This window comes from Lolium perenne, chromosome 1 (genome assembly GCF_019359855.2).
Source record: "Lolium perenne isolate Kyuss_39 chromosome 1, Kyuss_2.0, whole genome shotgun sequence".
Taxonomy (NCBI): domain Eukaryota; kingdom Viridiplantae; phylum Streptophyta; class Magnoliopsida; order Poales; family Poaceae; genus Lolium; species Lolium perenne.
The window spans coordinates 53,763,804-53,779,686 of record NC_067244.2 but is presented as its reverse complement, the minus strand read 5'-3'; the positions used below and the strand labels follow the sequence as shown (position 1 = coordinate 53,779,686).

At 43.2% G+C, this 15,883-nt stretch overlaps 2 protein-coding genes across 2 annotated transcripts; both read right to left on the bottom strand.

Annotated features, from left to right (window-relative positions):
- Positions 1-1,073: 1,073 nt before the first annotated feature.
- LOC127292434 (ubiquitin-ribosomal protein eS31z fusion protein) lies at positions 1,074-1,831 on the bottom strand. Its single transcript, XM_051321828.2, has one exon. The coding sequence runs from the start codon at positions 1,728-1,730 to the stop codon at positions 1,263-1,265; it is 468 nt and encodes a 155-aa protein (XP_051177788.1). The 5' UTR covers positions 1,731-1,831; the 3' UTR covers positions 1,074-1,262.
- A 471-nt stretch (positions 1,832-2,302) lies between these two features.
- LOC127292427 (protein MAEA homolog) lies at positions 2,303-6,111 on the bottom strand. The gene is made up of 7 exons (XM_051321818.2): positions 5,757-6,111; positions 5,391-5,585; positions 4,067-4,189; positions 3,348-3,533; positions 2,999-3,132; positions 2,700-2,886; positions 2,303-2,598 (listed from the first exon to the last, which is right to left on the bottom strand). Exons 1-7 carry the CDS (start codon positions 6,036-6,038, stop codon positions 2,497-2,499), a joined length of 1,209 nt encoding a protein of 402 aa, XP_051177778.1. The 5' UTR covers positions 6,039-6,111; the 3' UTR covers positions 2,303-2,496.
- Positions 6,112-15,883: the final 9,772 nt, after the last annotated feature.

Genomic DNA, 15,883 nt, shown 5'->3' with positions numbered 1-15,883 from the left:
ATCCATAGTTCTATTCACATGTAAGTGGAGTGTAAAATAAAGAGTACATTCCATAATCAAGGGCATTTGAAACATTACTGTTAACCAGGAATTCTGGAAATAGACGAACAGATGACCTGACCACAGGGGTCAACAAGGAATGCTGGAATCTAACAAACAGATGACCAGGCCACATGACATTACTATGCTCTACACTAGCAGTCATTGCATTGCCATGTCAACATGATACCTTTCCAAAACTGAAGATGTACCCACAATCCAGGTAAAACTATGATGAGCCTATTTAGATGAGATGGGCAAACCACAGGGCAGCACTATGCTCTACACTAGCAATCATTGTACTGCCACTGTCAAGGTAACTACAACAAAAAAGAACAGCTGCCACTGTCAAGGTAACTACCGTATGAAGAGCTTATTCTAGACCACATGGCCAAACCACAGGGCAGTACTATGCTCTACACTAGCAATCATTGTACTGAACCTGTCAAACAACTAAGATAACTATACAAAAATGAATAGATTAACATACAATCCAGGTATGTTATGATGAACTCCTCCAGACTAAACTTATCCAGCAACACAATCTAGGTACCCTTTAATGAAGTTATTTTAGACGGAAATATAATGCTTACTTAAAGAAAGGCAATGCATTAGCTTAAAGCTGCTCTAAACTAGCTGTGGTAATGTATTCAAAGCAAACTTAAGCACACAATAAAACAACTAACAAACAAAATAATTGCCCGCAGATAGTTATCCAGAAGCAGATGCACTAGAGCACTAAGCACCAGTAACTTCAACCCCAAAACATAAATAACCTAGTAAAAAGAACTCACTAGGTACTAAGCGACATAATTATACACACAAATATAACAAACCAAAATGTACATGTACATATATACTGCAGCACAGAAATTACAGCAGCACAATGATTAGCAACAGAAACTAAGCACACCAATCAATTCTAATCTTACCAGCACAGAAATGACCAAATGACTTGTGATTGCATCACCATTAGATCAGCACAAGGTATAATAATGATTGGAGATATTATCGTCATCCACAATGATAGCATATGAAACCAAAACTGAACTCACATCGCATCATCTGAGTAAAAAGCGATCAAATATCCAGGAAACATGCTACTCCAGGTATCAGTTTTAACGACAAACGGAACACATATCTAAACGAGCTGTAACCAACAGCTCAATTCAGTTCTCGATAGGTAGGGTAAAAAGAAAAGCATAGCAGACGCGGAGCCACCTCTAAGCCTTCTGGTTGTAGACGTAGGTGAGGCCGCACTTTCCGCAGTAGTGGCGGTCGAAGTGGTTGGCCATGAAGGTCCCGGCGCCGCACTCGGCGTTGGGGCACTCCTTCCTGAGCCTGGTGACCTTGCCGGTGCCGTCGTCGACCTTGTAGAACTGGAGGAGGGCGAGCTTCACCTTCTTGTGCTTGTGCTTTTGCTTCTTGGGCTTGGTGTACGTCTTCTTCTTGCGCTTCTTGGCGCCTCCGCGGAGGCGGAGCACCAGGTGGAGGGTGGACTCCTTCTGGATGTTGTAGTCGGCGAGGGTGCGGCCGTCCTCGAGCTGCTTGCCGGCGAAGATGAGGCGCTGCTGGTCCGGAGGGATGCCCTCCTTGTCCTGGATCTTGGCCTTGACGTTGTCGATGGTGTCCGAGGACTCCACCTCCAGCGTGATGGTCTTGCCCGTCAGGGTCTTCACGAAGATCTGCATCTTGGCGGCGGTGGGGGGTCGCCTCCGCGCGCTGCGGCGGCGACGGTGGTGGCGGCGGGGAAGGGTTTGGGCTGGGTGGTGGAGTGGAGGCTAGGGTTTGGGTGAAGCAGAGGAGTTTCCCTTTATAAGGAGGCGGGAGGATGTGAGCCGTTGGATCTAGGGGTTTCGGATCGGACGGCTGGAATGCTGTGGAGTTGACGAATGTTGGGCTGGGCTTTTATGTGGTTCTGCCTGTGCGGCCCACTACTCATCAGTGGTTTGGCTGTGCATCTCCCGCTTTCTTAGTCAGTAGACGCTAACACCCAGTTCTAATTTCGCTTCGTCCAGCCAGAAAGCGTACATTCAGTCCAGCAGTTCATTATCGTATTTGTGTTCTTACAGAGAACGCACAAACGTGAACTGCAACACACCGAGTTCCAGCAGATGGAGAAGTACATTTCTGTATATAATCCTGAACTAGTTTCCAAGTTTCTCTTCTCGTAGATGTTGATTTTCATGTGGCAGCTATGCCTTTTTTTTGTTATAAATAAAATGTTCAAGTTTTCACAGCAAGCAATTGAAGGAAACGTAAATGATGGAAATCACAATCAGTAATTTTAAATTTCCAGTGCTTTTCTTTTGCCTTGTGCATTACAATTCAAATAAACTTGAAAGGATGCACAATCATGTGCTGATTCATCCAGTCATTCTATGTACACATTCAGACTGCCAACCAATCAGATGGTCATCATCTCGCCGAGACCGAGATACGACGGCACCACCATGATCATGAGATGTAAGCCTTGACGAGTTCGGTGTAGTTATAGACGGCGCCCGACCTGGGGCACGTGATCTTGCCGCCATTCTTCTTAGCCATCTCATCGAGGGCCTGACATTTGCACCACCAACACATAAGGAACACATCTTAAGTTCTAGGTTCAGTGTAATAAGATCTGGGGCAGGGAGCAGAAGCGGGGCGGTTCAGCGTACCTTGGTGCTATACACGTAGCCATTGGGTAGGACGAGTGGCGGGTTCTCGGTGTCCATGAGTTCCTTGGTTATGTGGCAGACGAGCTTCGAGTGGTGCTGCTTGGAGAAGGGCAGGGGCTCCGCGAGTTTCCGGAACCCGACTAGTGACAATGGATCTTCCTTGGGGCAGTTACCCTCGAAACAGAATCTTTGCAAGGTCAAGGAGGAAATAAACAACATATTCCGGTCATGATAGTTAAGACTTAGATTATGGTAACAGTTCAAAAGAAAAAGGAATGTATTGATCTTGAGAAGGATACGGAGTCTTCAGAGCTGTCAGGCCTGCTTGCAGGTAGATGTTCAGCAGTGGCTCTAGTGTCATGCCATATAATTTGTAGAATTCTTGCTTGAACTGGTCCACGAGAGAGTCCCACTGGTTTTGCTCAAACAAGACCTACAAGTAAAGCACACGCCGTCAGCCAGGTACCAGCCAGTACCTTCACTACAACACCAGTGTTCAACCAGCAGTTCATCCCAAATTTCTGATGATGAGTAGTGTATTATATACTCCAAGGTTCATGGTTAAGCACAATATCTTATTCCAGTTGCTACCATATTTTTGATTCAGCGATACAACAAAACCAATAAAACAAAGACAATGCTGCTAACCTTGTAAGGGACACAGTTTGTATTGCTTCTAAAAACAAGGCTTGCTGTAACACGCTGTAATTCTTTCATGTGTGTACATCCCCAGGGAGCAAGGTATTTCCGGCCATATGCTATAGCCGGTAGGAAGTTCTTAGCCCTGACTAGCTCCACAAATTCTTGAAGTCTCAGTAAAAACTCGAGCTTACTCTGCAGGGTAAATAAAAAAAGATACTAGAATGTACTAGAATAAAAGAAAGTATTGAGATAAAGAGGGCAATGTATGATACTCAGAAGCTAGCAACATCTTGCTTCTTTTATTTCTTGGAAAAATGCAGAGAAAACAAACATGCACTGATATCCTACTCAACAATGACAATATTCAATATACCATGCACTCTCCCATAAAAGACTCCTATTATTTAGAATTAGATGTTTAGTAGCATAAAGATGCATGAAACAAATCACCTCCATCACCCGAGACAAACCTTTTACAGCATTCAGACCACAATTGCCATAAATGTAGAAATGACCTATCCCGCATCAGGTGATCAAGAAGTTACAAATTTGAATAGTTTTACCAAGCAAATAACATGATTGATGAACTATGAGACTATTAATGTCAGTGGCATAGATCAATGCACCCAATTGACTAGTGTTATAACAAATGGACTAATTTACTTATTTATCTCACTACAATGCATATGGAACTCGGTAATGAAATGGCCGAACATAACACAAACCTTTGATTTCTTTAACCGAGACTTGTTTTCTGCACACCAAGCTAAAGCAGGAGCAATTTCCTTATTCTGAAGAGAATCAATTACTCGTTTTGCATCTAGGAAGACATCAATATCAACGAGGTCCTGCATACCAAGAGCTGGATGGTTAGGTTCCGAAGAGTAACTATGCCTGCAGAAAAAGGCAGTGGGTACACTAACGCTAAGAGTTCTTGGTCGTCATGATTTGGCAGATAATAATGCATATAATCACAGAACGCATTTAGTACTACATGAAAAGTAGGTTGTATTTTGATGTTGCAGCCTCTCTTGTTTAGGCAATAGCATCAAAAGCAGAAAGCAACATGCCAACATGGGCTACTGGCATATAATCACACAATAGCACCAAAAGTACAAAGTAGCATACTGGCAAATAATCATATACAGCTGGGACCTCAATAATTACGATTTTTGCAAGACAATAGAAAATAAACTACGATCTACATTACACATAGTTTGAGTAAAACCTTCCAAACTAATGAAAGCAGACAAAGCTGAAACCAAGATGTTGTAGAGCAGTATAAATAGACAGTGTCTCCGAAGAAAGGCACTTCAAGCCTACGGTGAAAACAGAAACCAGATAAACCTCCTTATTTAGCAAAAAGAGGTCACTGGAATCCATAAGTGATCACAGCTGGGGTTTATTCACGCAGACAAGACACCAGTCAAACGCAGAATACTCGGCCTACCAGCGCACAAGAATTGGGTGGAATTGCTTAAATAGAACATCCGAGGGACCAGTAACTGGCTCATTCCGTCAAATAAATTCTGCTTCACATAAGTCGAACCTTGGTGGGCGGTTCAGCGATAGCGCATTCCGACCAACCGAGCGATAAGCTTAGTTAAGAGTCAGATACAGCATAACAGCACCAGTTGAAGGATTACCCTTGGAAAGGAAGTTACCAGCTAGAACCAGACGCTCTCAAATTTTGCACGGACTTTGAACTGACATCTACTATCATCACAAAGAACAGCAATCCCTATTGTTCTGTTCCTAAAACCTAAATAGAGTTGAAAGTAATATGACAGGCACGGCCTGGTATCGGTCTACTTGCTGGTGCTAAATTAGATAATTCTCCCAAAGATCTAATATCATTCTGATTACTACTTCTTACAAAATCATCCTGAAGCATTTTTCTTGATAAAACAGACATCGACAGACTTCAGGTTCTGTAATCTAGTTAAGCTTTGCGGAGCTATATTTCTCTTAAATACAAAGCACACAACTAAATGAATGGAGTAATCAACCAGAACCTCTTCTTGGCACACCATCCTTATACGGTTATACCTGAATGCCAGAGGTCTCTGCGAGCTTGGTGGCAGTGTCATAGTAGGACATCCGGAGCATGTAGTCAACAAGGATACGCTTGAGCCGGATGTCCTCCCACTCGCCGTCGTCGCCGGCGCTGGCGGCGGCCAGCCGGTCCAGCCGAGCACGGCACCTCTGCACCTGGAGCTCCTCCGCCCGCGCGCCTTCCTCCATCTGAAGGTCGTCAGGAAACAATTTTTCAGCAACGAAACAAGAGAAGAGAACACGATCTTTTCAGTAGAAATCAGAGGGACATGAAGTGATCAGATGGAAAGGTTGGGATCTTCTCTAGGACTAGCATGATTCGGCGAGAGATTGGTTGTGCGTGGGATTGGGAGACAGTGCCTTGCGCTTGAGCCCGTGGAGGCGGGAGACGAGGGAGGTGAGGTGGTCGACGGCGTCGGGGGCGGCGACCGAGGAGGCGGAGGAAAGGACCGCGGCGATCTCCTTCTCGGCGAGGCGGTGGTTGGTGCGCGCGGTGGCCCGGAGGACCTCGAGGGGCACGCGCACGAGCTGGTGCTCCAGCCGCACCGACTCCGCCGCGCGCGTCTGCCGCCCCGCCGCCGCTGACGGCGCCGGGGAGGCGGCGGAGGGCGCCGGCGATGGCGTGTCGATGGCCATGTCCATCTTTTTTTTTCTCCCTCTTTGTTGGGACTCGCACCGAAGAAAGAAGGAGGTTGTGGATTGCTGCAGAATAAATTGGGGAAGACAAGATGAGAGGAGGTTTTGTGATGATGTCTCGATACTGATTTGATCTTGCTTTGGGGCTTAATTAATAAATTTTTGTCACCTCCGTAGATTTTTTATTTTCGGTTTTTTCCTTACGATAAAGCAAAGAGTTTACGGGCAGAGTAGATAAACTCTATCACAGTCTGATCATGTTTTGACAGCGAGAGACTGCGAAAGCGTACGTGACACATTATGGAGTTGATTAAGGACACGAGGAACGAAGGCAGCTGTTCAATTAGGTTTGGATAAAAAAATTGATATATGCATGTCATGTTATGATCTGATTAATATGCTTTTCTCTCAAAAATTGATTTGGTTTTTCTCTTTCTCTCTCACATTTTCACTCAGTTTTCACTTTATGACTGAAGATGCTGCTTCCTGATGAAGAGGTTGCTTCTTTATCCGAACCTAATTTAAACAACCCGAACCAAGATAAAGCTACGAGCCAACATCCCTAGGACTATGCATTGGACATGCACTAAAAGCCTCCAACCGCATTTCCTAAATCGTGTTCGGCAAATACGTCGGATCGGCCATTTTTTGGATGCTTCCGCTTCCAACCGCTACCTCTAAGAGCATCTCCAGCCGTCTCCCCGGGAAGGCCCCCAGGACGCCTTTTTTTCATCCGGATGGACGAAAACGGCCCAGTCGCGCCCCCGGCTCCTCGTTTTTGTCCGGATTAGGCCTTCATCCGTCCGGGGAGCCCAGGCCATCCCCGGGTTCCCGGGGAGCGCTCGGGGACTCCGGACGAGTGAAAAGCGCAGGAACCATCTGGTGGCCCCGACCTGTCGGCGACAAAGGCTTGGGGTTTCTACGGCAATACCCTCGTCTTCCCGATATACATTTCGGGAGAAATTTGTAATTCTACGGCAATACCCTCGTCGAACGAAAGATTTGAACAAACTCAAGTGGTGCAGCATAGACAAATTATATATAAAACTTCGAATAAACATAAGAATTACATATAAAAACTTAAAACAAACTTAAACTACTTCTTCTTCCTAGATGGCCCCGCCTCATCGTCGTGGCAGCGATGCTTTCGGCTCGTCACCTCCTCATCGGAGGAAGTTGAGTCCTCCTCGTCGTCGAAGGTGGTCGCCGGTTGCGCCTTCGCTATCGCCTTCGCCCGGACCGCCGCGTCTTCATCCTCTTCCTCCTCCTCCTCGTCGTCGAAGGTGGTCGCCGGCTGCGCTTTCGCCATCGCCTTCGCCCGGACCGCCGCGTCTTCATCCTCTTCCTCCTCCTCCTCCTCGTCGAAGGTGGTCGCCGGCTGCGCCTTCGCCATCGCCTTCGCCCGGACCGCCGCGTCTTGATGTCTACGTTCCCCCTCCTTTCCTGTAGACAGTGTTGGGCCTCCAAGAGCAGAGGTTTGTAGAACAGCAGCAAGTTTTCCCTTAAGTGGATACCCAAGGTTTATCGAACTCAGGGAGGAAGAGGTCAAAGATATCCCTCTCATGCAACCCTGCAACCACAAAGCAAGAAGTCTCTTGTGTCCCCAACACACCTAATAGGTGCACTAGTTCGGCGAAGAGATAGTGAAATACGGGTGGTATGAATATATATGAGCGAGAGCAACGGTGCCGTAAAATAGCTTGTGGCGTGTAGTTGATGGTGGTAGTATTGCGGCAGTAGTAACACAAAGAAACAAGAAACAAGCAGTAGTAACGTAGCAGTATTTAGGAACAAGGCCTAGGGATTACACTTTCACTAGTGGACACTCTCAACATTGATCACATAACAGAATAGATAAATGCATACTCTACACTCTTGTTGGATGATGAACACATTGCGTAGGATTACACGAACCCTCAATGCCGGAGTTAACAAGCTCCACAATAATGCTCATATTTTAGTAACCTTTAGTGTAAGATAGATCAAAAGACTAAACCAAGTACTAGCATAGCATGCACACTGTCACCTTCATGCATATGTAGGAGGAATAGATCACATCAATATTATCATAGCAATAGTTAACTTCGCAATCTACAAGAGATCATGATCATAGCATAAACCAAGTACTAACACGGTGCACACACTGTCACCTTTACACACGTGCAGGAGGAATAGAACTACTTTAATAACTTTGCTAGAGTAGCACATAGATAAATTGTGATACAAACTCATATGAATCTCAATCATGTAAAGCAGCTCATGAGATTATTGTATTGAGGTACATGGGAGAGAGATGAACCACATAGCTACAATGAAGCCCTCAGCCTCGGGGGTGGATTACTCCCTCCTCATCATGGAGGCGGCGATGGCGGTGAAGATGGCGGTGAAGACGGCGGTGGAGATGGCTCCGGGGCAATTCCCCGTCCGACAGGTGCCGGAACAGAGAGTTCTCTGTCCCCGAATTAGAGTTTCGCGATGGCGGCGGCGCCCGGAGTCTTTCTCGGAGTTTCGTCAATTGGTACCGCGTTTTTAGGTCGAAAGGGCTTTTATAGGCGAAGAGGCGGCGCAGGGGGCACTGGGGGCGCCACACCCTAGGCCGGCGCGGCCTAGGCCTGGCCCGCGCCGCCATGTGGTGTGGTGGCCCCCCGGCCCCTCTCCGACTCTTCTTCGGTGTTCGGACGCTTCGGGAAAAATAGGAGGTTTGGCGTTGATTTCGTCCAATTCCGAGAATATTGCCCGAACAGCCTTTTTGGAACCAAAAACAGCAAGAAAACAGAATCGGCACTGTGGCATCTTGTTAATAGGTTAGTTCCGGAAAATGCATGAAAATGATATAAAGTGTGAACAAAACATGTTGGTATTGTCATAAAACAAGCATGGAACATCGGAAATTATAGATACGTTGGAGACGTATCGGCATCCCTGCTTAGTTCCTACTCGTCCTCGAGTAGGTAAACGATAAAAGATAATTTCTGAGGTGACATGCTACCAACATAATCTTAATCATACCATTGTAAAGCATATGAGATGAATGCAGCGATTCGAAACAATGTAAATGCAATGAGTAAACAATTGAATCATATAGCAAAGACTTTTCATGAATAGTACTTTCGAGACAAGCATCAATAAGTCTTGCATAAGAGTTACTCATAAAGCAATAAATTCATAGTAGAGACATTGAAGCAACACAATGGAAGATTAAGTTTCAGCGGTTGCTTTCAACTTGTAACATGTATATCTCATGGATAATTGTCAACATAGAGTAATATAACAAGTGTAATATGCAAGTATGTAGGAATCAATGCACAGTTCACACAAGTGTTTGCTTCTTGAGATGGAGAGAAATAGGTGAACTGACTCAACAATAAAAGTAAAAGAATGGTCCTTCAAAGAGGAAAAGCATCGATTGCTATATTTGTGCTAGAGCTTTGATTTTGAAAACATGAAACAATTTTGTCAACGGTAGTAATAAAGCATATGTATCATGTAAATTATATCTTATAAGTTGCAAGCCTCATGCATAGTGTACTAATAGTGCCCGCACCTTGTCCTAATTAGCTTGGACTACCGGATCATCACAATGCATTGTTTTTACCAAGTGTCACAAAGGGGTACCTCTATGCCGCCTGTACAAAGGTCTAAGGAGAAAGCTCGCATTGGATTTCTCGCTATTGATTATTCTTCAACTTAGACATCCATACCGGGACAACATAGACAACAGATAATGGACTCCTCTTTTATGCATAAGCATATAACAACAATTAATAATTTTCTCATTTGAGATTTGAGGATTGTTGTCCAAAACTGAAACTTCCACCATGGATCATGGCTTTAGTTAGCGGCCCAATGTTCTTCTCTAACATATGCATGCTTAACCATAGGGTGGTAGATCTCTCTTACTTCAGACAAGACGGACATGCATAGCAACTCACATGAAATTCAACAATGAATAGTTGATGGCGTCCCCAGTGAACATGGTTATCGCACAACAAGCAACTTAATAAGAGATAAAGTGCATAATTACATATTCAATACCACAATAGTTTTTAAGCTATTTGTCCCATGAGCTATATATTGCAAAGGTGAATGATGGAATTTTAAAGGTAGCACTCAAGCAATTTACTTTGGAATGGCGGAAAATACCATGTAGTAGGTAGGTATGGTGGACACAAATGGCATAGTGTTGTTTGGCTCAAGGATTTGGATGCATGAGAAGTATTCCCTCTCGATACAAGGTTTAGGCTAGCAAGGTTGTTTGAAGCAAACAAGCACGAACTAGTACAGCAAAACTCACATAAAAGACATATTACAAGCATTATAAAACTATACATCGTCTTCCTTGTTGTTCAAACATCTTACTAGAAAATATCTAGACTCTAGAGAAACCACTCATGCAAACCCAAATTTTAACAAGCTCTATGTATTTCCTCACTAATGGGTGCAAGATATATGATGCAAGAGCTTAAACAAGAGCACAACAATTGCCAAGTATCACATTATTCAAGACATCACACCAATTTCTACACGTAGCATTTTCCAATTCCAACCATATAATAATTTAACGAAGCAGTTTCAACCTTCGCCATGAATATTATGAGCTAAGAACACATGTGTTCATACGAACCAGCGGAGTGTGTCTCTCTCCCACACAAGCATTTATTCAAACACAAACAAAAACAAAAGCATACAGACGCTCCAAGTAAAGCACATAAGATGTGACCGAATAAAAATATAGTTTCAAGAGAAGGAACCTGATAATTTGTCGATGAAGAAGGGGATGCCTTGGGCATCCCCAAGCTTAGACGCTTGAGTCTTCTTGAAATATGCAGGGATGAACCACCGGGGCATCCCCAAGCTTAGAGCTTTCACTCTTCTTGATCATAGTATATCATCCTCCTTTCTTGACCCTTGAAAACTTCCTCCACACCAAACTCGAAACAACTCATTAGAGGGTTAGTGCACAATAAAAATTAACATATTCAGAGGTGACACAATCATTCTTAACACTTCTGGACATTGCATAATGCTACTGGACATTAGTGGATCAAAGAAATTCATCCAACATAGCAAAAGAGGCAATGCGAAATAAAAGGCAGAATCTGTCAAAACAGAACAGTTCGTATTGACGAATTTTAAAATGGCACCAGACTTGCTCAAATGAAAATGCTCAAATTGAATGAAAGTTGCGTACATATCTGAGGATCATGCACGTAAATTGGCTTAATTTTTTGAGCTACCTACAGGGAGGTGGACCCAGATTCGTGACAGCAAAGAAATCTGGAACTGCGCAGTAATCCAAATCTAGTACTTACTTTTCTATCAACGGCTTTACTTGGCACAACAAAACACAAAACTAAGATAAGGAGAGGTTGCTACAGTAGTAAACAACTTCCAAGACACAAATATAAAACAAAGTACTGTAGCAAAATAACACATGGGTTATCTCCCAAGAAGTTCTTTCTTTATAGCCATTAAGATGGGCTCAGTAGTTTTAATAATCCATTCGCGGGAAATAGTATTTGAAGCAAAAGAGAGCTTCAAGAGGCAAATTCAAAACAAATTTAAGTCTAACATGCTTCCTATGAAGAGGAATCTTGTACACAAATGAATTCATGAAGAACAAAGTGACAAGCATAAGAGGATAAAACACGAGTAACTTCAAGATTCTCAACATAAAGAGGGGAAACTTAATATTATTAAGATGCATACGACCATATTTCCCTCTCTCATAATAACTTTCAGTAGCATCATTGATGAAATCCACAATATACCCATCACTTAAAACATTCTTATCATGGTTCATATGCATAGAAGTATCATTAAATTTGGCATAAGAAGAGTTATTCTCATTAATAGTAATTGGAGCAAGATTATTATCAAGAATTTGAACATGGTAAACAAGTTGCATATTAAGGGAATTGTTTTTGGTAACCCAATCATGACTATGACAAGTTTCATAAGGATAGTTAGAACCTATATCATAGCATTCTTTGTAATAATCATCAAAGATCGGAGGCACATTGTCATCATTTTCAGAATTAATTTCCCAGAGATTTGCAATATCAAAAGTAGTGTGCTCATTCAAATCATGATTGCTAATGTATGTAAAGGGCATAGGAAGATCATCATATTCAGATTCATTATCACAATAATCATTAGGAGCAACATACTTACGGTTACCTAGCGTTATCTCATTCACGCGGGGATACGCCGTTACCTCTTTCTTTTTCTTCTTCTTCTTCTTCGTTCCCTTCTTCTTCTTCTTCTCTTCCTTCTCCTCGTTCCCTTCTTCAGGAGGGAGAGGCTTGAAGGGTGGCTTGTCCGCATAACCTGATTTACTTTCAGAAACAATAGAAGAAACTTGGGAGGATCCCTCCTTTTCATTAATTAGTTGAAAACACACAGCGGTCCTATCATATTTTGGCAAGGTGTCATCTTCTAAAATATTTTGTATGTAAGTATTTGTATGGCTATTATCAATGCAATAAGAAAAACACCCATGCAGGACATCATCAATATCAAGATCACTCACATGTAACAAAGAGATTTTTCTCGACAATTCTTCACACCCCAAAAATAAAGTAAGTTCATCATGCTGATTAGGAGTAATTTCATCATCACAATACAAATTTGCAGCACTCATTGGGTTCAAATTATCATTGGAGGAGCATTGAAAATTAAAATGACCCACTTCATGGCAAACTTCACAAATAAAAGGATAGAGGGCACAAACTTTTTTACCAAGATCATCTAGAGCCCTAAGCCACTTCCTAGTTTTTTCATTAATATGATGGATGCAATATTCATCTTTGACTTGATTAATTCCACAAGGTCTATGCATTCCACAAAAATTAACATGCTTATAAGAAATAGCATTTTTAGGAGTTTGAGCATGCTTATTGCAATAATTAACAACAATTTCATTCTTCATGCAAGCCTCTTTAAAAGGTTCATGATACTTATCAAAATTATTTTTAGGCAATTCAAAATGAGAAACAAAGGCTTTATAAAGATTTGCAGCAACTTGAGAGTCAAGACCATAAGTAGCACTCATATTTCGAAATTTATCGGTATCCATAAAAGCTTCAATGCATTCATAATCATAATTTATACCTGACTCTTTACCTTCATTGTTCTCCCATCCTTCAGCGTTCTCCTTAATCCGATCAAGGAGATCCCACCTAGCTTCAACCTCCTTGCTTGTGAAAGATCCCTCCGAACACGCGTCCAGATAGTCCTTGTGTTGTCCTGAAAGCCTCGCATAAAAATTATTAACAATAACATTACGGGGGAGCTCATGAATGGGACATTTGAGCATTAGAGATTTCAATCTCCCCCACGCTTGAGAAATACTCTCTCCATCACGAGGATAAAAGTTATAAATATAATTCCTATCAATATGCACTTCATGCGGAGGATAAAATTTAGAATAAAAGAGAGATGCAATTTCCTCCCAACCAAGAGAATGCCTATTCTCCAACAATTTATACCAATGCGCCGCTTTACTGCATAAATAAACATAGAATAGCTTCTTCTTCACTTCATCCATAGAGATACCTGCACACTTGAATAACCCACATAATTCGTGCAAAAACAGTAAATGATCTCTAGGATGGACAGTTCCATCCCCTTTATAGTGATTGTCCATAACACGTTCAATAATTTTCATAGGTATTTTATACGGAATACTTTCAGCAGGTGGATTCAAAATATCAGAAGCATCATTAGAGTTATCGCATATGGGAGATAAAGCATTATCAGAGCAAAATATTTCTTCCAAAGCTGAGGAGCAAAAAAGATTATTCTTATATAAACTAGCTTCCCCAAGCTTAGACTTATCCATAGTATTAGCAGTAATTGCATTCATACTAATAACATCGCTACTAGCATGCAAATAAGGTTCCATAGGTTTTTTAATTTTCGCATCAAACAATTCTAAATCAGGAAAAAGATTAAAAAGCTCACCAATTTTTTTGTTGTTTTCCATTATGCCTAACTAGTGTAAACAAGAAACAAAAAGATGCAATTGCAGGATCTAAAGGAAATAGCTTCGAGCACAAACACAATGGCGCCTTTAAAAGTACTTTACCTCGAACCGAAGTATAAGTGCCTTTTACCTTTCCTCCGGCGGCGGCGCAGGAAAAGTGCTTGATGTCTACGTTCCCCCTCCTTTCTCAGAGACGGTGTTGGGCCTCCAAGAGCGAGAGGTTTGTAGAACAGCAGCAAGTTTTCCCTTAAGTGGATACCCAAGGTTTATCGAACTCAGGGAGGAAGAGGTCAAAGATATCCCTCTCATGCAACCCTGCAACCACAAAGCAAGAAGTCTCTTGTGTCCCCAACACACCTAATAGGTGCACTAGTTCGGCGAAGAGATAGTGAAATACAGGTGGTATGAATATATATGAGCAGTAGCAACGGTGCCAGAAAATAGCTTGCTGGCGTGTAGTTGATGGTGGTAGTATTGCAGCGATAGTAACACGAAGAAACAAGTAAACAAGCAGTAGTAACGTAGCAGTATTTAGGAACAAGGCCTAGGGATTACACTTTCACTAGTGGACACTCTCAACATTGATCACATAACAGAATAGATAAATGCATACTCTACACTCTTGTTGGATGATGAACACATTGCGTAGGATTACACGAACCCTCAATGCCGGAGTTAACAAGCTCCACAATAATGCTCATATTTTAGTAACCTTTAGTGTAAGATAGATCAAAAGACTAAACCAAGTACTAGCATAGCATGCACACTGTCACCTTCATGCATATGTAGGAGGAATAGATCACATCAATATTATCATAGCAATAGTTAACTTCGCAATCTACAAGAGATCATGATCATAGCATAAACCAAGTACTAACACGGTGCACACACTGTCACCTTTACACACGTGCAGGAGGAATAGAACTACTTTAATAACTTTGCTAGAGTAGCACATAGATAAATTGTGATACAAACTCATATGAATCTCAATCATGTAAAGCAGCTCATGAGATTATTATATTGAGGTACATGGGAGAGAGATGAACCACATAGCTACAGCGAAGCCCTCAGCCTCAGGGGTGGATTACTCCCTCCTCATCATGGAGGCAGCGATGGCGGTGAAGATGGCGGTGAAGACGGCAGTGGAGATGGCTCCGGGGGCAATTCCCCGTCCGGCAGGGTGCCGGAACAGAGAGTTCTGTCCCCTGAATTGGAGTTTCGCGATGGCGGCGGCGCCCCTGGAGTCTTTCTGGAGTTTCGTCAATTGGTACTGCGTTTTTAGGTCGAAAGGGCTTTTATAGGCGAAGAGGCGGCGCAGGGGGGCACCTGGGGGCGCCACACCCTAGGCCGGCGCGGCCTAGGCCTGGCCCGCGCCGCCATGTGGTGTGGTGGCCCCCTGGCCCCTCTCCGACTCTTCTTCGGTGTTCTGGACGCTTCCGGGAAAAATAGGAGGTTTGGCGTTGATTTCGTCCAATTCCGAGAATATTGCCCGAACAGCCTTTCTGGAACCAAAAACAGCAGAAAACAGGAACTGGCACTGTGGCATCTTGTTAATAGGTTAGTTCCGGAAAATGCATGAAAATGATATAAAGTGTGAACAAAACATGTTGGTATTGTCATAAAACAAGCATGGAACATCGGAAATTATAGATACGTTGGAGACGTATCACGTCTTCATCCTCCTCCTCCGGCCCCTCCTCCTCCTCCGGCCCCTCCTCCTCCTCGACCTGCTCCTCGGCCTCTTCGTCCTCTTCCTCGTCGTCATCCCATTCGTCCTCGCTGGCCGGCGGCGGGGAATCGTCGCTGTTGGACGATGCTGCTCGATCCCACCAATGGCGCCATCCAGGCGGCTTCCCCTCGTTGT

What these genes read in the sequence shown, in the direction of transcription:
- LOC127292434 (XM_051321828.2), bottom strand. Translation starts at nt 1,730, where the DNA reads ATGCAGATCTTCGTGAAGACCCTGACGGGCAAGACCATCACGCTGGAG.
- LOC127292427 (XM_051321818.2), bottom strand. Translation starts at nt 6,038, where the DNA reads ATGGACATGGCCATCGACACGCCATCGCCGGCGCCCTCCGCCGCCTCC. An exon ending in TCCACGGGCTCAAGCGCAAG is followed by an intron (nt 5,586 to 5,756) that starts GCACTGTCTCCC and finishes GACGACCTTCAG; the next exon opens with ATGGAGGAAGGCGCGCGGGC. An exon ending in CTGACAGCTCTGAAGACTCC is followed by an intron (nt 2,887 to 2,998) that starts GTATCCTTCTCA and finishes GACCTTGCAAAG; the next exon opens with ATTCTGTTTCGAGGGTAACT.